The sequence below is a fragment of the Mobula hypostoma genome, unplaced genomic scaffold (genome assembly GCF_963921235.1).
Source record: "Mobula hypostoma unplaced genomic scaffold, sMobHyp1.1 scaffold_51, whole genome shotgun sequence".
NCBI lineage: Eukaryota > Metazoa > Chordata > Chondrichthyes > Myliobatiformes > Myliobatidae > Mobula > Mobula hypostoma.
Genome location: NW_026948233.1, coordinates 130,299 through 153,938, shown reverse-complemented (window position 1 = coordinate 153,938; position 23,640 = coordinate 130,299). Strand labels below are relative to the sequence as shown.

The following is a 23,640-nucleotide window of genomic DNA, read 5'->3' as shown; positions in this document are numbered from 1 at the left end:
AGGGAGATTGGTGGGAAGGTGGGGAGACCTCCAGTGTCCCTGATACCCTCACCTACATGATGCACATCCAGCTGCAACTTGTAACCCTGCACTTTAAGGAGTTTGAACTTGAAATGGATGAATTCCAGATCATCCAGGAGCTGGAGGGGGTGATAGATATGACATGAAGAGAGGTGAATTACACCCAAGGTGCAGGACACAGGAAACTGGGTGAGTGTCAGGAAGGGGAATAAGATTAAATAGCCATCGCAGAGTACCCTTGTGGCCATCCCACACAACAACAGGTGGGCTACTTTAGAAACTGTTGGGGGGATTACCTGGCAGAGGAAAGTCAAAGGGGTGATAGGGGATTCGTTAGTGAGGGGAACAGAACAAGAGGGGTCTAATATCCCAGTGGTAAGGCTTGCTAGTGCTACTGTGAGAGGAGGGGTGATGTGGTTAAAATAAGTTGTAGGGGGAATGGGAGCCAGACTGACAGAACAGATAGTGGGGAGGGTGAATTGAATTGACTTTATTACATACATCCTTTAAAAACATGAGGAGTGGAAATCTTTTCGTTATGTCTCTGTCTGAATGTGCAATGTATAATTTATGGTCATTTATAATAAATAGTTTGTACATAGGACAGTCAATATAACAAAGAAATGCAATTGTATCAGCATGAATTAATCAGTCTGATGGCCTGGTGGAAGATGATGTCCCGGAGCCTGTTGGTCCTTTTGCTGTGGTACCGTTTCCTGGATGGTAGCAGCAGGAACAGGTTGTGGTGAATTGGGTCCCCAATATCCTTTGGGGCCTTTTTCACCCAGAGGGTTGTGGTTCTGTGGATTGCTCTGCCTCAGAAGGCAGCGGAGGCCAATTCTCTGGATTCTTTCAAAAAAGAGTTAGATAGAGCTCTTAAAGATAACGGAGTGAAGGGACATGGGGAGAAGGCAGGAAAAGGGTACTGATTGTGGATGATCAGCCATGATCACAGTGAATGGTGGTGCTGGCTCGAAGGGCTGAATGGCCTACTCCTGCACCTATTGTCTGTTGTCTACACACCTGTCTCTGTAAATGTCCTGAATAGTGGGAAGTTCACATCTACAGATGCGCTGGGCTGTCCACACCACTCTCTGCAGGTTCCTGCGATTAAGGGAAGTACAGTTCCCATACCAGGCAGTGATGCAGCCAGTCAGGATGCTCTCAATTGTGTTCCTGTAGAAAGTTCTTAGGATTTGGGACCCCATCCCAAACTTCTTCAACCATCTGAGGTGAAAGAGGCGCTGTTGTGCTCTTTTCACAACACAGCCGGTATGTACAGACCATGTGAGATCCTCGGTGATGTTTATGCCAAGGATCTTAAAGCAGTCCACCGTCTCAACCCCAGATCCATTGATGTCAATAGGGGTTAGCCTGTCTCGATTCCTCCTGTCGTCCACAATCAGCTTCTTTGTTTTTTTTTTAGATTAGATTAGATTCAACTTTATTGTCATTGCGCCAAGTACAGATACAAAGCCAATGAAATGCAGTTAGCATCTGACCAGAAATGCAAAGAATAGTGTTATTTACAAAATAACTGAGAATAAAAAGTAAGTACTACAGCACACAAATATAAAAGTACTAAGACAGTACAATACGGATGCAATACTGCTTAGCGCTGTGATGTGATGTTCAGCAGGGTCACAGCCTCAGGGAAGAAGCTCTTCCTGTGCCTGCTGGTGTGGGAGCGGAGGCTCCCATAGCGCCTACCGGATGGAAGGAGAGTAAAAAGTCCATGGTTAGGGTGAGATGCATCCTTGATAATGTTTCGCCCTGCCCGGGCAGCGTTTATAGTAGATGTTCTCAATGGTGGACAATTAGGTGCCGATAATCCGCTGGGCAGTTTTCACCACACGGTGGAGTGCTTTGTGGTCCGAAACGGGACAATTGCCACACCACACTGAGATGCAGTTGGTGAGTATGCTCTCAATGGTACAGCGTTAAAAGTCCGTCAGCACCCTGGGACAGAGGTGAGCTTTCTTGATGCTCTGCAGGAAGTAAAGGCGCTATTGCACCTTTTTGATCAGGATGGAGGAGTTCAGGGACCAGGTGAGATCCTCGGAAATGTGGACAGCAAGGAATTTGAAGCTTGATACACGCTCCACTACAGCTCCGTTGTTGTAGATTGGGAGTGTGGCTCCTAGCATGCCTGAAGTCCACAATGATCTCCTTGGTCTTCTGGGTGTTAAGGGCCAGGTTGTTGTCGGCACACCACGCGGCCAGGTGCTGGACCTCGTCCCTGTAGGCCATCGCGTCATCCCCTCTGATCAGGCCAACCACCGTGGTGTCATCTGTGAACTTGATTATGGAGTTAGAGCCATGTACAGGAACGCAGTCATAGGTGAAAAGGGAGTACAGAAGAGGGCTCAGCACACAGCCTTGAGGCACGCCGGTGTTCGGGGTGAGAGTGGAGGAGGAGAGGTTATCTAACTTAACTGATTGGGGTCTGTTAGTCAGACAGTCCAAGGTCCAGTTGTAGAGGGATGAGCTGATACCAAGCTGGTGAAGTTTGGTGATCAGCTTGAAGGGGTTACAGAATTGAATGTCGAACTAAAGTCAATGAACAGCATTCTGACGTAGGAGTTGGGGCTGTCCAGGTGGGTCAGGGCAGAGTGAAGTGCTGTGGAGATGGCGTCCTCTGTTGACCTGTTGGTGCGATCGGCAGATTGATGGGGGTCCAGGGTAGTGGGCAGACAGGATTTCGGATGTGATAGAACCAGTCTCTCAAAGCACTTTGCAATGATGGGGGTGAGTGCAACTGGGTGGAAATCATTCAGGCTCGTGGCAGTGGAATGCTTTGGCACTGGCATGATGGTGGCGATCTTGAAGCTTGTGGGGACAAATCCCTGGGCCAGGGACAGATTAAAAATGTCTGTGAAGACCCCGGTCAACTGCCCTGCACAGACTCTGAGCACACGGCCAGGTATTCCATCCGGACCAGCTGCCTTCCGTACATTCACCCTGCTCAGGGTGGCACAAACATCGGAGGTGGAAAGTGAGAGATGCAGTTCAGCAGGTGGGAGATCCGTTTTGAGGGTGACCTCCTTGTTCTCTTGGTCAAAGCGAGCGTAGAAGTAATTGAGCTCATCAGGGAGGGAAGCAGAGCTGGAAGGGGGCACAGTACTGTAAACATAGCTTTGCTGAATCAATTAACGACAGCACAATAAGATCGTTACTTATTTTTCACCCGTTTATTTCTTCGAGCTTAGCCGACGAGTGAACTTGGACCCGACATGAGGGAGAAAATCTTTCTCGTCTCCCTGGCGGTTCAACAAGTTCACTGCCTGATGTCAGAATTGTCAGAAGTTATAAGGCCACCGATACAAAAGAACAATCAGTCTGATAACCACTCCGGCCAAGTCAATGTACTACTGATACAAAGAACAATCAATCAGCCACCTTAATTAAAGAAAAGAATGTCCTACCTGGTTTGCTGGAGCCACAACTTAATTACAAAGAGAAGAACATCCGTCAAATTTATGCTTTAAATAAAAGGGAATGTTCTGTCTAATTTCCATCATGTGGATCTGGGCGAACCTTAAACATTATCTTGCTCCAAAGAAAGCAGCTGTGAGACATTATTCGAACACACTGCAGCCACAGTCATAGGCAGTACTTAATTCATTGTTTACAGGGATCTGAGAATCCCCCATTCCCTGAAACTTCATCAATGAGCATAGAAGTAATTGAGCTGATCAGGGAGGGTAGCAGAGCTGGAAGGGGGCACAGTACTAGGAGGTTTGAAGTCTGTGAGGACCTGTATGCCATGCCACATGGGCTGGGGGTCTGAGGAGTTGAAATGCTCCTTGATTCTCTGTTTGTAAATGTGTTTAGCCTGAGAGTTTCCCTTGCTCAGGTTGGCCCTGGCTGAGCTGTAAGCCTCCCGGTCTCCAGACCTGAAGGCTGAATCTCTGGCTTTGAGTGGGAGGTGAACCTCTCTGTTCATCCATGGTTTCTGATTGGGAAAACTTGTATTTGTTTTAGTAATGTTACTCTATCTACACACTTGTTGATGTGCTCAAGGACAGAGTTGGTGTATAAATCAATGTTAATCTGAGAGTCTGTGGTGGCATGGGCAGCAAACGTGCTCCAGTCTGTGTGCTGGAATTGGTGCTGAAGAGCAGAGTCAGCCCCCTCCAGCCAGATCTGAATAGTCTTCATTGTGGGTTTCACACGTTTAATGACCGGGCTATACTTGGGAAGCAGAAACAGTGAACGATGGTCAGATTGTCCCAGGTGGGGGAGGGTAGTGAGTTTGTCAGCATCAGCCACATTTGTGTAGACATGATCTAAGGTTTTATTACACGTGGTGGTGCGTAATACATTTTGGTAAAATCTTGGAAGCACGGTGCACAGGTTATAATGATTAAAGTCCCCAGCGACAGACAAAGCTCCGTCTGGATGCAATGTCTGCAGCTTGCTAATAGCAGCACTGAGGTCTTTCATGGCTACTTTAGCATTAGCATCCAGTGGAACGTAAACTGCGACAGTAATGATGCATGTTTTGTGACAATGAGGGAGAATTTGTTTACTTGGCACCAGTCAGATGTTGTTCAGACCTCAGAGTCAGCAATCAAATGGTTGAGCATGGTGCGATGAATGTGCTGAGCTGTGTATATCACAATGCAAGAAGCGTTGTAGGAAAGCCAGCTGAGCTCAGGACAGGGAATTCTGATATTGTAGCTATTATTGGGGACTTGGTTGCACCCAACAATCTGAGGGATTTAGAGGAACAAATTTGTCAAGAGATCGCAGACCATGCCAAGAAACAAAAGTTGATTCAGTAAGTGATTTTAACTTTCCATGTATTGACTGGGACTCCCACACTGTAAAAGGACTAGATGGGGTAGAGTTTGTCAAATGTGCCCTTAATCAGTACGGAGAATTCCTGATGTAGAAGTGTGATGTAGAGGCTGATGATCCAGGGCTGGTGACAGAAATGATTGACCATAATGCCATGAGATTCAAAGTAAATATGGAAAAAGAGAGGTCTGGACCACGGGTTGAGATTCTAAATTGGAGAAAGGTCAATTTTGATGGTATCAGAAAGGATCTGACAAGTGTGGTTTGGGACAGGCTGCTTTCTGGCAAAGGAGTACTTGGTAAGTGGGAGGCCTTCAGAAGTGAAATTTTGAGGGTGTAGAGTTTGTATGTGCCTGCAAAATAAAAGTTGAAAGTTAACTGGTGCAGGGAACCTTGGTTTTCAAGAGATATTGAGGCCCCGGATATTTTGTTCCTCTAAATGCCTCAGACTGTTGGGTGCTACCAAGACTCACTAATGACTACAATATCATAATTCCACACCCTGAGCTCATCTGACTTCTTTTTTTAGTCGTCTTCTGTTGGTTTCTGAAAGCTTCCCAATTGTTTTTAATCTTTTGTTTGCCCTCTCTTTGGCTTTTATGTTGGCTTTCGCTTCTCATTTCAACCACGGTTGTGTCCTCCTGCCTTTCCAATGTTTCCACATCTTTTGGATGTATCGATCACTCAGCTCCCAAATTGCTCCCAGAAACTCCGGCCATCGCTGCTCCGTTGTCACTCCCAACTTTTTCCTTCCAAACAAGTTTGGCTGGCTTCTGTGTCATAGAAACATGGAGAAGTTCAGTATGGAAACAGGCTATTTGGCCCATCTGGTCAATGCTGAAAAAACATTTAAGCTGTCTAATGCAAGGGTCCCCAACCTTTTTTGCACTGCAGACCGGTTTAATATTGACAATATTCTTGCGGACTGACCGACCCAGGGGTGGGGGAGGGGGTAGTGGGTAGGGTTGCCAATGGACAAGTGTAGCAGTCAAATACGTTGCGTTTACCCAGAGAAGGACTACAATGACCATGAAGCCTTGCGCGGGCACCAGTGCGCATGCGCGTCGTGACCTGCTGATTTTTCCTGCAAATCCTTTTTCATGATTCTCTTCGGAGTGGCGGGGGCGGGGGGGGTGTTAATCACGACTGGAATATAGGTGATAAATGGCTAATACACCCAATTTCGTTTCTAAAAGGGTTTATCTAACGAATTTAATATTAAACACACAGCACATATTTTCCTCGCATGAATATAGTGATAAGTCAATTATCAGAGGAGCTTGAAGTTAGTGTTGAACAAACTTCCAGTAGAAGTGGCAGAAGCAGGTTCGATATTATCATTTAAAGAAAAATTGGATAGGTATATGGACAGGAAAGGAATGGAGAGTTATGGGCTGACTGCAGGTCGGTGGGACGAGGTGAGAGTACCGTTCGGCACGGACTAGAAGGGCCGAGATGACCTGTTTCCATGCTGTAATTGTTATATGGTTATATAAGTAAATCAATAGCATCATGACATTTTAAGTAACATTTGGATTTTAAACACACAGCACATATTTTCCCCGTATGAATATATAAGATCATTGCAACACACCAAAATCGCTGAATCAGTGGGAGCCCTGGGCTTGTTTCCCTCCAACAACACGGTCCTATCGAGGGATGATGGGAGACAGCAATACTAGAAGTGAGTTCCTGTCCAGTCTATTCCGCAATTTAGTTTTCGTTGCATTCATTGCAGAAAACTCCGCTTCGCAGAAAAATGTTGGAAATGGAAGCAACGTTTTCAGTGCTCTCGTGGCTATCTCAGGATATTTAGCCTTGACTTTGATCCAGAATGCCGACAGAGATGTTATGTCAAACGTATATTTCAGCCCGCTGTCATTTGCAAGCTCGAGGAGTTGATCTCCTTCCTGCGCTGACACAGATGACGTGCAGGTCACGACCTCGCATGCGTAATGGCTGATCAGTGGCCGTGACAGGGAATGAGAAAAGGTGCGCTGACTCATTACGCCAAATCATATCGTTGCCTTGCGGCCCGGTAGCACATGCTTTGCGACCCGGTGGTTGGGGACCGCTGGTCTAATACAATTACCTGCACCGAGACCATCGCCCTCCATACCCCTATCATCCAGGCTCCCATCCAAACTTCTTTGAAATGGTGAAACCGAGTTGATATTCACCACTTGTGCTGACATCTCATTCCACACTCTCACGACCATTGCAGGAAAGAGCCTTTCCAAATATTCCCATTAAATTTCACCTTCCCCACTTACCCATGACCTCTGGTCGTCATCCCACCCAACTTCAGTGGAAAAAGCTGCTTGCATTTACCCTATCTATACCTTCATAATTTTATATACTTCTAACAAATCCTCAAAGCAATGTATAATTTCCTTGTTTATGTTTGGAGCCTTTTTTAGATGTATAAGATGATGAGGAGTATTAATCGTGTGGAGAGCCAGAGGTTTTTTTTCCCAGGGCTGAAATGGCTAACACAAGGGGGCATAGTTTTAAGGAGCTTGGAAATAGATACCGAGGGGATGTCAGGGGTAAGTTTTTTACACAGAGAGTGGTGGGCGCGTGGAATGCACTGCCGGCTATTTGAGTGAGTGTTTCAGTTACTGTGGGGCCAGGCACCCATGCAGCTCAGTGGGAACAGGGAATAATACCAATGGAGAGAGTCAAACTGAGCCAGGTCACAGATTGGAGATGGCAGAAATACCCCATTCTTATAGAAACAGGAAGAGCATCAGAGGATTTGATGGCCATTTCAGATATCAGCACTGTGCCTAGTTAGAAGATGATTTCTCTCTCCAACTTGGGTTGAACCTCACTGTAACAGTGTGATGCCAGATCAAACCTTGGCAACTCAAGTGATCTCATCTGAAATGTTGTCCGTCACTCATTGATCGATTTTGTAAATCTTTTTACAGATTAAAAATGACAAGGAATTTGTCTACGGGAATCTCGAACACAACACGCCAGTTTTGCTGTCTTTGTCCAGATATTTAAGAAGTGGAGCAAGGGATTCACTCGATCATCCTTCCTGCTCAGACTGTGGGGAGAGATTCATTTGATCATCTGACCGACTGACACGCCCGTCATCTTACACAGGGGAGAGGCCATTCACCTGCTCAGAAAGTGGGAATGGATTCACTCCATCATCTCAACTGAAGGTACATCAGCAAGTTTACACTGAGACAAGCCCATTCACATGTTCTATGTGTGAGACGGGATTCAGTCGGTCATCCCACCTGTGGATACACCAGTCTGTTCACACTGAGCAGAGGCTGGTCATCTGCTGAATTTGTGGGGAAGGATTCACGCGGTTATTCGACCTAATGGCTCACCAGCGAGTTCACACCAGGGAGCGACCGTTCACCTGCTCAGACTGCGGGAAGGGATTCACTCAGTCATCTAACCTGAAGGTACATCAGAGAGTTCACACTGGGGAGAGGCCATTCACCTGCTCGGACTGTGGGAAGGGATTCACTCGATCATCCCAACTGAAGGTACATCAGCGAATTCACACTGGGGAGAGGCCATTCACCTGCTCAGACTGTGGGAAGGGATTCACACAGTTAGGTAACCTACAAGCACATCAGCGAGTTCACACTGGGGAGAGGCCATTCACCTGCTCAGACTGTGGGAAGGGATTTGCTCGATCATCTGATCTACAGATACATCAGCGAGTTCACACTGGGGAGAGGCCGTTCACCTGCTCAGACTGTGGGAAGGGATTCACTTCGTCATCTCAACTGAAGGAACATCAGAGAGTTCACACTGGGGAGAGGCCATTCATCTGCTCAGACTGTGGGAACGGATTCACTTCGTCATCTCAACTGACGGTGCATCAGCGACTTCACACTGGCGAGAGGCCGTTCACCTGCTCAGACTGTGGGAAGGGATTCACTCGATCACCTGATCTGCAGATACATCAGCGAGTTCACACTGGGGAGAGGCCGTTCACCTGCTCAGTTTGTAGGAAGGGATTTACTCAGTCATCTCATCTGCAGATACATCAGCGAGTTCACACAGGGCAGAGGCCATTCACCTGCTCAGACTGTGGGAAGGGATTCACACAGTCAGCTCACCTACAAGAACACCAGTCAGTTCACACTGGGGAGTGGCCATTCACCTGCTCAGACTGTGGGAAGGGATTCACTTGCTCATCTAAACTGAAGGTACATCAGCGAGTTCACACTGGGGAGAGGCCATTCACCTGCTCAGACTGTGGGAAGGGATTCAATTTATCATCTCATCTGAAGGTACATCAGCGAGTTCACACTGGAGAGAGGCCGTTCACCTGCACATACTGTGGGAAGGGATTCACTCAGTCATCCGACCTACTGAAACACCAGCGATTTCACACTGGGGAGAGGCCGTTCACCTGCTCAGTCTGTGGGAAGGGATTCACTCGATCATCTGATCTACAGAGACACCAGCAAGTTCACACTGGGGAGAGGCCGTTCACCTGCTCAGACTGTGGGAAGGGATTCACTCAGTCATCCCAACTGAAGGTGCATCGGAGAGTTCACACTGGAGAGAGGCCATTCACCTGCTCAGACTGTGGGAAGGGATTCACTCAGGCATCTCACCTACTGAGACACCAGTCAGTTCACACTGCGTAGCAGCCATTCACCTGCTCAGTCTGTGGGAAGGGATTCACTCGATCACCTGATCTACAGATACATCAGTGAGTTCACACTGGGGAGAGGCCATTCACGTGCTCAGTCTGTGGGAAGGGATTCACACAGTTAGCTAGCCTACAAGCACACCAGTCAGTTCACACTGGGGAGAGGCCATTCACCTGCTTGGTCTGAGAAGGAAGTCACTCAGTTGTCCAACCTACAGAGACACCCACGTGTTCATAGAACCATATAACAATTACAGCACGGAAATAGGCCATCTTGGCCCTTCTAGTCCGTGCTGAATGCTTACTCTCAAGTAGTCACATCGACCTGCCTCTACCCTCCATTCCTTTCCTGTCCATATACTGATCGAATTTTTTTTAAATGACAAAATCGAACCCGCCTCTACCACTTCTACTGGAAGCTCGTTCCACACAACTACCATTCCCTGAGTAAAGAAGTTCCCCCTCGTGTTACCCCTAAACTTTTGCCCCTTAACTCTCAACTAATGTCCAGTTGTTTGAATCTCCCCTACTCTCAATGGAAAAAGCCTATCCACGTCAAGTCTATCTATCCCCCTCATAATTTTAAATACCTCTATCAAGTCCCCCCTCAACCTTCTATGCTCCAAAGAATAAAGATCTAACTTGTTCAACCTTTCTCTGTAACTCAAGTGCTGAAACCCAGGTAACATTCTAGTAAGTCTCCTCTGTACTCTCTGCCTTAGCAAACGCCGCGATGCTAGTACACCCCAGAATGAACGTTCCTACTGCCTTCATGTTGGACGCATCCAACACAGCAGTCGGTGGAGTGCTGGAACAACTCATCGAGAGTCGCTGGCAACCCCTGGCATTCTTCAGCAAACACCTACGACCACCCGAACTCAAATACAGTGCTTTCAACCGGGAGCTATTGGCACTATACCTGGCAATCCGGCATTTCAGATATTTCTTAGAAGGTAGGCCCTTCACCGCGTTCACGGACCACAAACCGCTTACCTTTGCGTTCACTAAGGTGTCCGACCCCTGGTCTTCCCACCAGCAGCAACATCTGTCCTACATCTCCGAATACACTACAGACATCTGGCATGTCCGGGAAAGGACAACGTCGTGGCGGACGCACTTTCCAGACCTACCATACAGGCCCTGTCCCAGGGGGTGGACAATGCAGCGCTGGCAGAGGCACAGCAGGCAGACGATGAGATCCCCAGTTACAGGACAGCAGTCTCCGGTTTGCAGCTCCAAGACCTCCCCGTAGGCCCAGGTGAGAGGACCCTACTGTGTGACGTAGCTACCGGCCAACCCTGCCCCGTCGTCCTAGCAGCCTGGCGCCGGCGGGTGTTCGAATCCATTCACAACTTAGCGCACCCCTCCATCAGGACAACCGTCCGGCTGGTCGCCAACAGGTCCGTGTGGCATGGACTGCGTAAACAGGTCAGTGAATGGGCCAAAACGTGTATGCAGTGCCAAACGGCCAAGGTGCAGCGGCACACCAAGGCTCCGCCGCAGCGGTTCGAACCCACCCGCCGGAGGTTCGACCACATCCATGTGGATATCGTGGGGCCCCTGCCAGTGTCACGAGGAGTGCGGTACCTCCTCACTATGATAGACCGGTTCACCAGATGGCCAGAGGCAGTCCCACTCACCGACACCACCTCCGAATGCTGCGCCCGAGCACTGATCGCAACCTGGGTAGCACGCTTTGGGGTACCGGCCCACATTACCTCCGACAGGGGCGCCCAGTTCACCTCCAGCCCGTGGTCGGCCATGGCCAGCCTTTTAGGATCACAGCTACACCACACAACTGCCTACCACCCACAGTCGAACGGACTAGTGGAGCGCTTCCATCGTCACCTGAAATCGGCTCTCATGGCCTGCCTGGAGGGGCCTAACTGGGTGGACGAACTTCCCTGGGTCCTGCTCGGAATCCGCACGGCGCCCAAGGAGGATCTGCACACCTCGTCGGCCAAGCTGGTGTACGGCGCACCCCTGGTTGTCCCAGGAGAGTTCATACCAGCCCCAAGGGGGCAAGAGGAAGAACCCGCAGCAGTCCTGGACAGACTACGTGAGAGGTTCAGTAACCTGGCCCCCCCACATCCCCACTTCACAGCACGGACAGAGACCGACCTGCATACCCAAAGACCTGCAGAACTGTAAGTTTCTTTTTGTACAACGGGGTGGACACCGGGCACCGCTACAGCGGCCCTACGAGGGGCCGCTTAAGGTGATCAGGAACAACAGGTCCACGTTCGTGCTGGACATTGGGGGGAGAGAGGAGGTTTTCACGGTGGATCGACTCAAACCGGCCCATGTGGACTTGGCGCAGCCAGTCCAGGCTCAGGCACCGCGGCGCAGGGGCAGACCTCCCAAACAGAGGTCGATCCAGACTGTGGACATTGGGGGAGGTATCGCCGGTTCTGCGGGGGGGGGGCGTTATGTGGCGACCCACTTTCTAGCACACGCAGGCAGAGGGTCGGCTCCATAAAGGGCGCCAGGCCATCTTCACCAACAGGGGGTAAATCTTGCATGCGGAAAGGGTCTGGGAATATGCATTCCCCACAGCAGTCCCGCGCAGGGAGGGCGGGAACGGGAAGGCTTTAAAGCAGGACGCGAAGTTTGAATAAATCTCTTTCATCGCAACCCCAACTCACCGACTATGTGTGGTTATTTTAGTGCTGTGTGTAGCACACCGCTACAGTAGTGCAAAATGGGGAAAACCTTTGACAAAATTTAGTTCAAGGCTTAAAAAAACCTGCCAAACACAGCTCAATAGTTAACAAATACAACAAAGGCAGTAAACACTTTCATCAATACCGAAATTGACATTCTTTTATGAAAATATCTTGGTCCCATTTTAATAAGTAAAATTTGCAAAGATAAATAAGAACTGAAATGACAACTTTAGAAAAGTCTATTTACGCTCAGACCCACTTAGGCTACGTCCACACTACACTGGATAATTTTGAAAACGAAGCTTTTTCTCTTCGTTTTGACCCTCCGTCGACACTGAAATGGCGTTTCCCTCCCTTGAAAATGGAGATTTTTGAAAACACTCTCCAGAGTGTGTAAATTTGAAAACAATTGCTTCGCATTGAAGTGTGGACGGGGTAAATGGAGATATTTAAAAACACTGTCATGACAACACCACAACAACAAAGTTTTTTTTGCTTCTGCTTGGTACTGTGCAAGCGCTGCCGGACGGCTGTTATAACGCGCAGTCGGTGTGAACGGCGTGAGAGTTAAATCGTAAACTGAGCTTTTTTGACCAGATCCCATAAATTGATTTGATTTGAGTCTATCTTTAAAAATATTAATGTCAGAAATACTGTGCAGGTCTGGCGGCAGAAGATTCCACTCTCTTGTTGATCTTGCGTAGAGGACGGCTTCATGCATGTGTAGTTTACTTTATTCTCTACGTTAATAGCTTTTTTGGAGTTAAACATCTCCCTCCAACGTTCTCCACTGCTTTGCTGACTTTGTAGTCGTTTGTAACTCGCCGAAACAGCTCGACTTCATTGTCTGTCTAAACGAAGAAGTCTGTCTGCTTTTCCCAATGGAGATTTTCTTTGTATTCCTCGAAGACATTTTTGAAAACTTTCTTTCACTTGTTGTAGGTTCTCTTGTTTTTGACCAATGGAAATAGCACAATGCCGCCACGGAAACGTAAATATTATACCGTTTCCTCTTTGCTTGTTTTCTGTAGATGTGTCTGTGCATGCCCAGGAGGAGATTCGCCCAAATATCCAATTTAGTGTGGACAGAGATATTTTGAAAAATGCCTGGTGTGGATGCCTGTCGTTTTTACTCAAAACCGTCATTTTCAAAATTGTCCGGTCTGGTGTGGACGTAGCCTCAGATTAATACTACCTTGGACAGAAGGAGAAAGAGGAATAACACACATGAAAAAAAAAATCACACAACAGTCAGATAAAACTTCTAAGTATATATTTTCATCAAAAATGAACAGGATTCAATGCTTCATGTGTGTATATGAAATTCTGATAAGAAATACAGACCAGGAAACTTAAATGAGAGGCTAACTCAGAAAAATGAATCATCAATATGGAAGAAAACATTAACCAGTGGAATAAGTATGACCCTCCATGGGAGACATCCCAATGATCTGAGCAGACGAGATGTTGACAAGGAAGCATCGAGCACCTGACTGAGAGTTGGAGACCTCTTCCCAGAAACAGAGGGGTTCCTTGCAGAAAACAGGACAAGGTGGTTGACAAAAAGAAAAAAATCAAAAATACAAACCGTACAAAGTAACAAGGCAATAAATGCAGAAAATGCCAAGAGAAACCAGACCAATCCAACACATTCCAGGATCCTGCAGCAGTTTAACTCAATCTGATTACTTATGCAGGCACAATCAAGTGGCAAATATCATTCACCAAAATCTTGCTTTAAAACACACACTCATGAATGACCACCATAACTTCATTAAGACACCTTAAATTCAAGCCTGATCCAGTTAGGGACAGAATCTCACAATTTATGTGATAATCAATACATTATTACAGATAGGATAATCTAAAATAACCATCCAGATATAATATTACAGGATAAACAAGCAGGAACAACTCCCTCAATAGATAAAACCATTCTCAACACACACGTACCTCGACCATTGGGGCACCTCACCACAGCTATTGTTTGTATTGTCAGTCAGACAACTGAATTATTTTCCCTGTCAATCAGCTTCCAAATGTTGCTGCTCTGTCATTCCTTGCCACACCCCGCTGCTGATTCCCTTCTCCTCATCATACGTTCTTACCCCGACCACCGTCCAGAGCCCCAAACTCTGCCCTGGGCAGACCTGCCTCTTGTTTCTGACCCCGCTTCGTTGAACATCCAACTAATGGTTTCCCATTCTGCTTTCAGTCTTTAGAGGACAGTGGTGTTTTCTAACAAGCCTTTAGAAGCAGGGAAAATGACCGATAATGTGGAAATGAGCCGTGAATAAGGAGATTAACTCCCAATGTCATTCTTCCTCACCCCAGAGATTTGAGGGGCAAAGAACATCTCAGACAGAACTGCAGTCAGCTCGACTTCTTCAGTCTGCAGAAAATTCCAGGGAAACCTCATCACCCACAGAGTGGTGACTGTTTGGAACCCATCTCACAGATGTGAACAACACAGGAGGATGTAAAAGGACTGTCATGGAACTGGATCACTGGCTGGGTCCAGCAGGCCTGAGTACACTGGTTGTGTTATAAATATTCTAAGTACCAAAGACAGAGTTTAAAATAGAACTAATTAATTTGTCACAGGTGCAGAATGTTAACCTCCAGTCCCATTAAAGGTGAATATGTAGCAGAAGAAACTCCTCCCATGCCCCGTGACCAGGGTGCAGAACTGGGTGTGGTGATAATTGCAGAGTTCAGCACCGACAGTCACTCTCAAAATAGCATTCAGCAATGGTGATGGACAAATATCCAGCATGCAGCTTATTGAAGCTTTCTCCCCAGTGTGAACCCGGCAGTATGTCACAAGTATAACATGCTGTAAGGTTTCACTGCTCACGTAATGACCTCTCTGTAATGTTTCACTGCTGAGGTAATGGTTTCTCTGTAGCAGCAGTGTTTAGGTTATGACTAGAGATAACAGGGTTTTGGAGTGCGGGACAATCTAGTGTCCGAAATATTCTTCCTTGTGAGTCTGGAAGAGATATTTTCATGTTCTTTTGCCAGGGAGAGATGAGAAGACACAAATGGAGTGGGCCCTTTTTCTTTTTCTTTTTTGTTTTCTTTACTAACCCTATAGTCAAAGTAAAAATTATAAATCTCAATCATTTAATCACATATTGTGTACTGCTTGTTATTTTGGGGTACTGATTTGTAACAGGGGACACATTGTGCAGCATCCACCCAAATGAGATTTCTTAAGTTTGGCCGGGCCAGGAGCTATCATCCCCTACATTAAACTGCCAGCCGAAGCAAGAGTTGCAAGGTTAGATGACTGAGTGAATCGCTTCCCACATTCACAGCGGGTGAACGGGTTTCCCCAGTGTGAACTCAATGATGCAAACCTGGTTGATGTGGCTGAGAGATTCTCTTCCCAAAGTCCAAGCAGGAGATTGGCCTCTACCCCGTGTGAACTTGCTGGCGTCTCTGCAGTTGAGATGACCGAGTGAATCCCTTCCCACACCCTAAGCAAGTGAACGGCCTCTACCTAGTGTGAACTTGCTGGTGTCTCTGTAAGGGGGATGACTGAGTGAATCCTTTCCCACACTCTGAGCAGGTGAATGGTCTTTCCCCAGTGTGAATTCGCTGATGTCTCTGTAGCTCTGATGACTGAGTGAATCCTTTCCCACAGTCTGAGCAGGTGAACGGTCGCTCCCCTGTGTGAAATGACTGGTGTGTTTGTAGGTGGGATGAGCGAGTGAATCCTTTCCCACACTCTGAGCAGGTGAATGGCCTCTCCCCTGTGTGAATTCGCTGATGTACCTTCAGTTCAGATGTCTGAGTGAATCCCTTCCCACAGTCTGAGCAGGTGAACGGCCACTGTCCAGTGTGAACGAACTGGTGTCTCAGTAACTGATTTGACAAAGTGAATCCCTTCCCACAGACTGAGCAGGTAAATGGCCTCTTCCTGGTGTGAACTTCCCGGTGGGTCATTAGGGTGGATAACTGAGTGAATCCCTTCCCGCAGTCTGAGCAGGTGAAAGGCCTCTCTCCACTGTGAACTGACCAGTGTACTTGTAGGTGGCCTAACTGAGTGAATCCCTTCCCACACTCTGAACAGGTGAACGGTCTTTCCCCAGTGTGAACTCGCTGATGTACCTTCACTGTCGATGATGAAGTGAATCCCTTCCCACAGACTGAGCAGGTGAACGGCCTCTCCCCAGTGTGAACTCGCTGATGTACCTTCAGATGAGATGACTGAGTGAATCCCTTCCCACAGTCTGAGCAGGTGAACGGCCTCTCCCCAGTGTGAACTCTCTGATGTACATTCAGTTCAGATGACCGAGTGAATCCCTTCCCACAATCCGAGCAGGTGAACGGCCATTCCGCGGTGTGAACTCGCTCATGTAGCTTCAGATGAGATGACTGAGTGAATCCTTTCCCACACTCTGAGCAGGTGAATGGCCTCTCCCCAGTGTGAACTCGCTGATGTACCATTAGATGAGATGACTGAGTGAATCCCTTGCCACAAACTGAGCAGGTGAATGGCCTCTCCCCAGTGTGAATTCTCTGATGTACCTTCAGTTCAGATGACCAAGTGAATCCCTTCCCACAGTCCAAGCAGGTGAACGGCCATTCCCCGGTGTGAACTGGCTGGTGTGCCATTAGGTCAGATGACCGAGTGAATCCCTTCCCACAGTCTGGACAGGTGAATGGCATTTCTCCGGTGTGAACTCGTTGATGTGCCTTCAGATGAGACGACGAAGTGAATCCCTTCCCATGTTCTGAGCAGGTTCATGGCCGCTCCCCACTGTGAACTCGCTGGTGACCCATTAGTTCAGATGGCTGAGTGAATCCTTCCCCACATATTCAGCAGATGGCCAGCCTCTGCACAGTGTGAACTGACTGGTGTGTCCACAGGTGAATGGCCTTGCCCAGTGTGAACTTGCTGATGTACCTTCAGTTGAGATGACTGAGTGAATCCATTCCCACTGTCTGAGCAGATGAATGGGTTCCCCCCTGTGCAAAATTACGGGAATGCCAGTCGGTCTGATGATCGAGTGAATCCCTCCCCACTGTCTGTGCGAGATTCCAGTAGACAAATTCCTTGTCATTTTTAACCTGTAAAAAGATTTACAAAATCCATCAATGGGTGTAGGACAATATTTCAGATGAGATCCCTTGAGTTGTCAACACGTGATCTGGTATCACACCGTTACAGTGAGGTTCAACCCAAATTGGAGAGAGAAATCATCTTCTAACTGGGCACAGTGCTGGTATCTGAAATGGCCATCAAACTCGCTGATGCTCTTCCTGTCTCTATAAGAATGGGGCATTTCTGCCGTCTCCAATCTGTGACCTGACTCAGTTTGACTCTCTCCATTGGTATAATTCCCCGTTCCCACTGAGCTGCATGGGTTCCTGGCCCCACAGGTAACTGAAACACTCTCACACAAATAGCCGGCAGTGCATTCCACACACCCACCACTCTCTGTGTAAAAAAACTTACCCCTGACATCCCCTCAGTATCTATTTCCAAGCACCTTAAAACTATGACCCCTCATGTTAGCCATTTCAGCCCTGGGAAAGAATCCTCTGGCTACCCACACGATCAATGCCCCTCATCATCTTATACATCTAAAAAAAAGGCTCTAAACATAAACAAGGAAACTATACATTGCTTTGAGGATTTGGTAGAAGTATACAAAATTATGAGGGTATAGATAAATGAGAGCAGCTTTTCCCACTGAGGTTGGGTGGGATGACAACCAGAGGTCATGGGTAAGTGGAGAAGGTGAAAATTTAACAGGAACATTTGGAAAAGCTCTTTACTGAAATGGTCATCAGAGTGTGGAATGAGATGTCAGCACAAGTGACGAACATGAGCTCGGTTTCACCATTTAAAAGAAGTTTGGATGGGAGCCTGGATGGTAGGGGTGTGGAGGGCGATGGTCCCGGTGCAGGTAGTTGCATTAGACAGCTTGAATGTTTTTTCAGCATTGACTAGATGGGCCAAATAGCCTGTTTCTGCACTGAACTTCCCCATGTTTCTATGACAGAGAAGCTGGTCAAACTTGTCTGGAAGGGAAAAGGTTGGAGTGACAACGGAGCAGCGATGGCTGGAGTTTCTGGGATCAATTCGGGAGCTAAGTGATCGATGCATCGCAAAGAAGTGGAAGCATTGGAAAGGCAGGAGGACACAACTGTGGCTGAAATGAGAAGCCAAAGCCAACATAAAAGCCAACGAGAGGGCAAACAAAAGAGCAAAAACGATTGGGAATCTTTTAGAAACCAACAGAAGACGACTAAAAAAAAAGTCGGATGAGCTCGGGGGGTGGAATTATGATATTGTAGTCATTAGTGAGTCTTGGTAGCACCCAACAGTCTGAGGCATTTAGAGGAACAAAATATCCGGGTCCTCAATATCTCTTGAAAACCAAGGTTCCCTGCACCAGTTACCTTTCAACTTTTATTTTGGCAGGCACATACAAACTTTACACCCTCGAAATCTCACTTCTGAAGGCCTCCCACTTACCAAGTACTCCTTTGCCAGAAAACAGCCTGTCCCAAACAACACTTGTCAGATCCTTTCTGATACCACAAAAATGGACCTTTCTCCAATTTAGAATCTCAACCTGTGGTCCAGACCTCCCTTTTGCCATATTTACTCTGAATTTCATGGCATTATGGTCACTAATTTCTGTCACCAGCCCTGGATCATTTCCTGACAGCTCATCGCACATTTCTACATCAGGAATTCTATGTACTGATTCAGGGCACATTTAACAAACTCTACCCCATCTAGTCCTTTTACAGTATGGGAGTCCCAGTCAATATATGGAAAGTTAAAATCACTCACTGAATCAACCTTTGTTTCTTGGCATGGTCTGTGATCTCTCTACAAATTTGTTCCTCTAAATCCCTCAGACAGTTGGGTGCAAACATGTCCCAATAATGGCTACAGTATCATAATTCCTGTCCTGAGCTCACCTGGCTTTCCTACGATGCTTCTTGCATTGTGATATACACAGCTCAGCAAATTCACACCATGCTCAACTATTTGATTGCTGACTCTATCTGAGGTCTGAACAACATCTGACTGGTGTCAAGAAAACAAACTCTCGCTCATTGTTACAAAAACAAACGGGCTGATTGTGGATGTCAGGAGGAATGGAGACAGGCTAACCCATATTGCCATCAATTGATCACGGTGAACAGCTTTAACTTCCTTGGCATAAACATTACCAAGGATCTCACATTGTCTGAAATTGTCTCACTTTGGCAGAAATATTTAAAATGTCGCTGTCTACGGGTGAAGTGCCGGAGGATTGGAGAGTGGCTCATGTTGTTCCGTTGTTTAAAAAAGGATTGAAAAGTAATCCGGGAAATTATAGGCCAGTGAGTTTAACGTCAGTAGTAGGTAAGTTATTGGAGGAAGTACTAAGAGACAGAATCTACAAGCATTTGGATAGACAGGGGCTTATTAGGGAGAGTCAACATGGCTTTGTGCGTGGTAGGTCATGTTTGACCAATCTGTTAGAGTTTTTCGAGGAAGTTACCAGGAAAGTGGATGAAGGGAAGGCAGTCAATATTGTCTACATGGACTGCAGTAAGGCCTTTGACAAGGTCCCACATGGGAGGTTAGTTAAGAAAATTCAGCCGCTAGGTATACATGGAGAGGTGGTAAATTGGATTAGACATTGGCTCGATGGAAGAAGCCACAGAGTGATGGTAGAGAATTGCTTCTCTGAGTGGAGGCCTGTGACTAGTGGTGTGCCACAGGGATCAGTGCTGGGTCCATTGTTATTTGTCATCTATATCAATGATCTGGATGATAATGTGGTAAATTGGATCAGCAAGTTTGCTGATGATACAAAGATTGGAGGTGTAGTAGACAGTGAGGAAGATTTTCAGAGCCTGCAGAGGGACTTCGACCATCTGGGAAAATGGGCTGAAAAATGGCAGATGGAATTTAATACTGAGAAGTGTGAGGTATTGCACATTGGAAAGACAAACCAACGTAGAACATACAGTGTTAATGGTAAGGCACTGAGGAGTGCAGTGGAACAGAGGGATCTGGGAATACAGATACAAAATTCCCTAAAAGTGTCATCACAGGTAGATAGGGTCGTAAAGAGAGCTTTTGGTACATTGGCCTTTATTAATCGAAGTATTGAGTATAAGAGCTGGAATGTTATGATGAGTTTGTATAAGGCATTGGTGAGGCCGAATCTGGAGTATTGTGTTCAGTTTTGGTCACCAAATTACAGGAAGGATATAAATAAGGTTGAAAGAGTGCAGAGAAGGTTTACAAGGATGTTGCCAGGACTTGAGAAACTCAGTTACAGAGAAAGGTTGAATAGGTTAGGACTTTATTCCCTGGAGCGTAGAAGAATAAGGGGAGATTTGATAGAGGTATATAAAATTATGATGGGTATAGATAGAGTGAATGCAAGCAGGCTTTTTCCACTGAGGCAAGGGGAGAAAAAAACCAGAGGACATGGGTTAAGGGTGAAAGGGGAATGTTTAATGGGAACATGAGGGAGGGCTTCTTCACACAGAGAGTGGTGGGAGTATGGAATGAGCTGCCAGATGAGGTGGTAAATGCGGGTTCTTTTTTAACATTTAAGAATAAATTGGACAGATACATGGATGGGAGGTGTATGGAGGGATATGATCTGTGTGCAGGTCAGTGGGACTAGGCAGAAAATGGTTCGGCACAGCCAAGAAGGGCCAAAAGGCCTGTTTCTGTGCTGTAGTTTCTATCTATACCAGCTGTGTTGTGAAAAAAAGCACCTCTTTCAGCTCAGACGGTTGAAGAAGTTTGGGATGGGCCCCAAATCCTAAGAACTTTCTGCAGGGACACAATTGAGAGCATCCTGACCGGCTGCATCACTGCCTGGTATGGGAACTGTACTTCCCTTAATCACAGGAACCCGCAGAGAGTGGTGCGGACAGCCCAGCGCATCTGTAGATGTGAACTTCCCACTATTCAGGACATTTACAGAGACAGGTGTGTAAAAAGGGCCCAAAGGATATTGGGGACCCAATTCACCACAACCACAAACTGTTCCTGCTGCTACCATCCAGGAAACTGTACCACAGCAAAAGGACCAACAGGCTCTGGGACATCATCTTCCACCAGGCCATCAGACTGATTAATTCATGCTGAATTAATCGGGGACACTGGATGTCTTCGCACCTTCCGACCAAAGTCCCCTAATTTGTAACAGTTTCTAAAGTGGATCCACCTATTGTTGTGTGGGATAGACACAAGATTACTCTGCGATGGTTATTTAACCTCATTCCCCTTCCTGACTCTCACCCAGTTTCCTGTGTCCTGCACCTTGGGTGTAACTCACCTCTCTTCATGTCATATCTATCACCCCCTCCAGCTCCTGGATGATCCAGAATTCTTCCATTTCAAGTTCCAACTCCTTAAAGTGCAGGGTTACAAGCTGCAGCTGGATGTACATCTTGTACGTGAGGGCATCGGGGACACTAGAGGTCTTCCCACCTTCCCACCTATGTCCCCTCTAATTTGTAATGACCAGTGTGCACATAAAGCTTTTTTTTACTCAGTGACAACATGGGCAGAGTGAACTTTAAATAGAGAGCCATTCCGTCCATATCTGATTTGCTTGCTAAATGATGCTTTAAAAACTCAGATTTCAAGCTATCACTCCACTTCTTCCCACTTTCAAATTCTCCAGCAACTTTTGCATCACCACAATACACACAGGTAACACCAGTTTCTGTATTGTACATAAATATTTCCCCTGAACCCTCCCCCAGGTGACTGATGGTGGTGAACTCAGTGATGGCAATGCCAATGAATATGAAGGGAAGGGCAGTAGTCTGTCTCATTGGAGTCTGGCACATTTGTGATGTGAAAGCTACTTGTTGCCCAGGACAAAGGTGTTTGATATCATTATGTACCCAGAGAGAATGGGTCAAAACATGTTCTCACGGGTAGAAAAGTCCAGAACAAGAGGAGGTAGAACAAGCAACAGACACAAAATGCTGGAGGAACTCAGCAGGCCAGGCAGCATCTATGGAAAAGAGTACTAATGCTGAGTTCCTCCAGCAATTTGTGTGTGTTGCTTGGATTTCCAGCATCTGCAGATTTTCTCTTGTTTGTGACTGGAGGCAGAACAAAGGTGATTTTCTCAACAGCTGATGTAAAAGATTTTGTTCCCTTTCTCCGAGTTCCCGATCCTTGCATTTAGACAGCTGGAGCTCAGCTCTGTCTGAGAGATCCATCGGTTCCCATTCCCTCATCAGCCGGAAGCTCCCCGGGGCCCGTGTACGGATGGTGGGGCTGAGAGAGAGGGAAGAGAGCAGGACTGTCCCGGGATTGCGGCTCACGGAGTCCGGAGCTCACAGCAACTACCCGAAGTCGGTGTTGAAAACGCCCGCCCGGTGAGACCCCCAACCCGGAGATCCCTTCTTACCTCAACCGATCATCCGGGGCCTTTTGTGCACCGCGCGCTGGTGAGCTCGAGCTTGGTCGGTTTAACGGCTGGGCTACTAATCACGTGAGCAGTCCCTCCCCCACCGCCGTCAACAGAGGAGTCACGCGCTGCGCTATTCCCATTGGTGCGAAGCGATGTCAATCACTGCTTCCAACCAATAGCAGAGGCGGACCAACCGAGAGGGCGTTACCCCCGCTGACACCGTCTCCCGAACTTTCCGTCACGGCGGGACAACCGTCAAAGTAAATGTCCGCTTTCTGATTTATTTCCATTTCCCTCCGAGGGAAGTTGGGGCGTTTGTGAAGCGTCTCCTGCGGCCGGAGTCTGATGTGTCGCTGAGAGGTAGGAGGAGACCGCTCGGCCCGTCGGTTTGATGCCGGTTCCCCGGGGAGGGAGAGGGGGATTTTATTGAAAGGATGAAGACGGTGAGAGAGGGGGCGGACAGGATGTTTGTCCCGGTGGGGACAGGAGGGGCTCATCTGTGGAAATGTCTGAGCCCACGGTGGTGGCGAGCAGAGGGATTCACCACATTGGGGGGCAAACACCGGCAGACTGTTGCCCTGCAAGCGGGGCCAATGGTCCGGGCAAAGTGACAATTATTTGTGTTTTGTTGAGACTGTACCTGGAATATGGTGTAAAATCCCGCTCCCCACACTAACACGGGTTATACAGACCAAAGAACAAACTGCCGGAGGAACTCAGTGGGTCGGGCAGCATCTGTGGAGGGAAATGGACCGTCAACATTTCGGGCCGAGACCCTCCCTCTGGACTGAGAGTGGACGGGAAATAGTCAGAGAAAAGAGGTGAGGGGTGGGGATGGGGCAAGAGCTGGGGAGTGAGAGGTGGATCCAGGTGAGGGGGAGGTGGGAAGGTGGAAATAGTGACGGGGTGGGAGGTGAGTGGTTGGGGCAACACGGGGCTGCGGAAGATGGAAATTAATTCCATAGAGGATTAACAAAGAGGTTAGAGAGTATTTGATATGGAGAGTGCAATGAAGATTCACCAGACTGATCCCTGGAGTGGTGGGGTCATCATATGAAGAAAGATCAAATGCGATAACCCTTTCATTTAGAGAATCGAG

General features: G+C 47.4%; 3 protein-coding genes across 6 annotated transcripts in view; 1 reads left to right on the top strand and 2 right to left on the bottom strand.

Annotated features, from left to right (window-relative positions):
• The window catches only part of LOC134342079 (zinc finger protein 850-like), a 29,752-nt gene extending 20,297 nt beyond the window's left edge, over positions 1 to 9,455 (top strand). Inside the window, exon 3 of the mRNA XM_063040025.1 lies at positions 8,192 to 9,455. Coding sequence (XP_062896095.1) covers positions 8,192 to 9,455 — 1,264 coding nt within the window. The remainder of the gene's footprint in view (positions 1 to 8,191) is intronic.
• Positions 1 to 23,640, bottom strand: part of LOC134342073 (zinc finger protein 229-like) — a 170,156-nt gene that overhangs the window by 40,462 nt on the left and 106,054 nt on the right. The gene's annotated exons all lie outside the window — the stretch shown is intronic.
• On the bottom strand, positions 1,456 to 22,650 carry LOC134342077 (zinc finger protein 239-like). 4 transcript variants are annotated; one of them, XM_063040023.1, is made up of 3 exons: positions 22,539 to 22,650; positions 16,327 to 17,205; positions 1,456 to 5,597 (listed from the first exon to the last, which is right to left on the bottom strand). In XM_063040023.1, exons 2-3 carry the CDS (start codon positions 16,801 to 16,803, stop codon positions 5,505 to 5,507), a joined length of 570 nt encoding a protein of 189 aa, XP_062896093.1. In that variant the 5' UTR covers positions 16,804 to 17,205; positions 22,539 to 22,650; the 3' UTR covers positions 1,456 to 5,504. The 4 variants fall into 4 exon arrangements, with proteins under 4 accessions (XP_062896093.1, XP_062896091.1, XP_062896090.1 ...); XM_063040021.1 differs by having other exon boundaries at positions 16,243 to 17,205; positions 22,539 to 22,649; XM_063040020.1 differs by lacking the exon at positions 1,456 to 5,597 and adding an exon at positions 13,499 to 13,658 and having other exon boundaries at positions 16,243 to 17,205; positions 22,539 to 22,649.

Excerpts from the sequence above, each read along its gene's own strand:
- LOC134342077 (XM_063040020.1), bottom strand. The coding sequence starts at position 16,803 with ATGCCATTCACCTGTCCAGACTGTGGGAAGGGATTCACTCGGTCATCT. Across the intron at positions 13,659-16,242 it reads CTTCATCATCGACAGTGAAG|GAACCCCTCTGTTTCTGGGA; the intron begins GTACATCAGCGA and ends GTTTTCTGCAAG.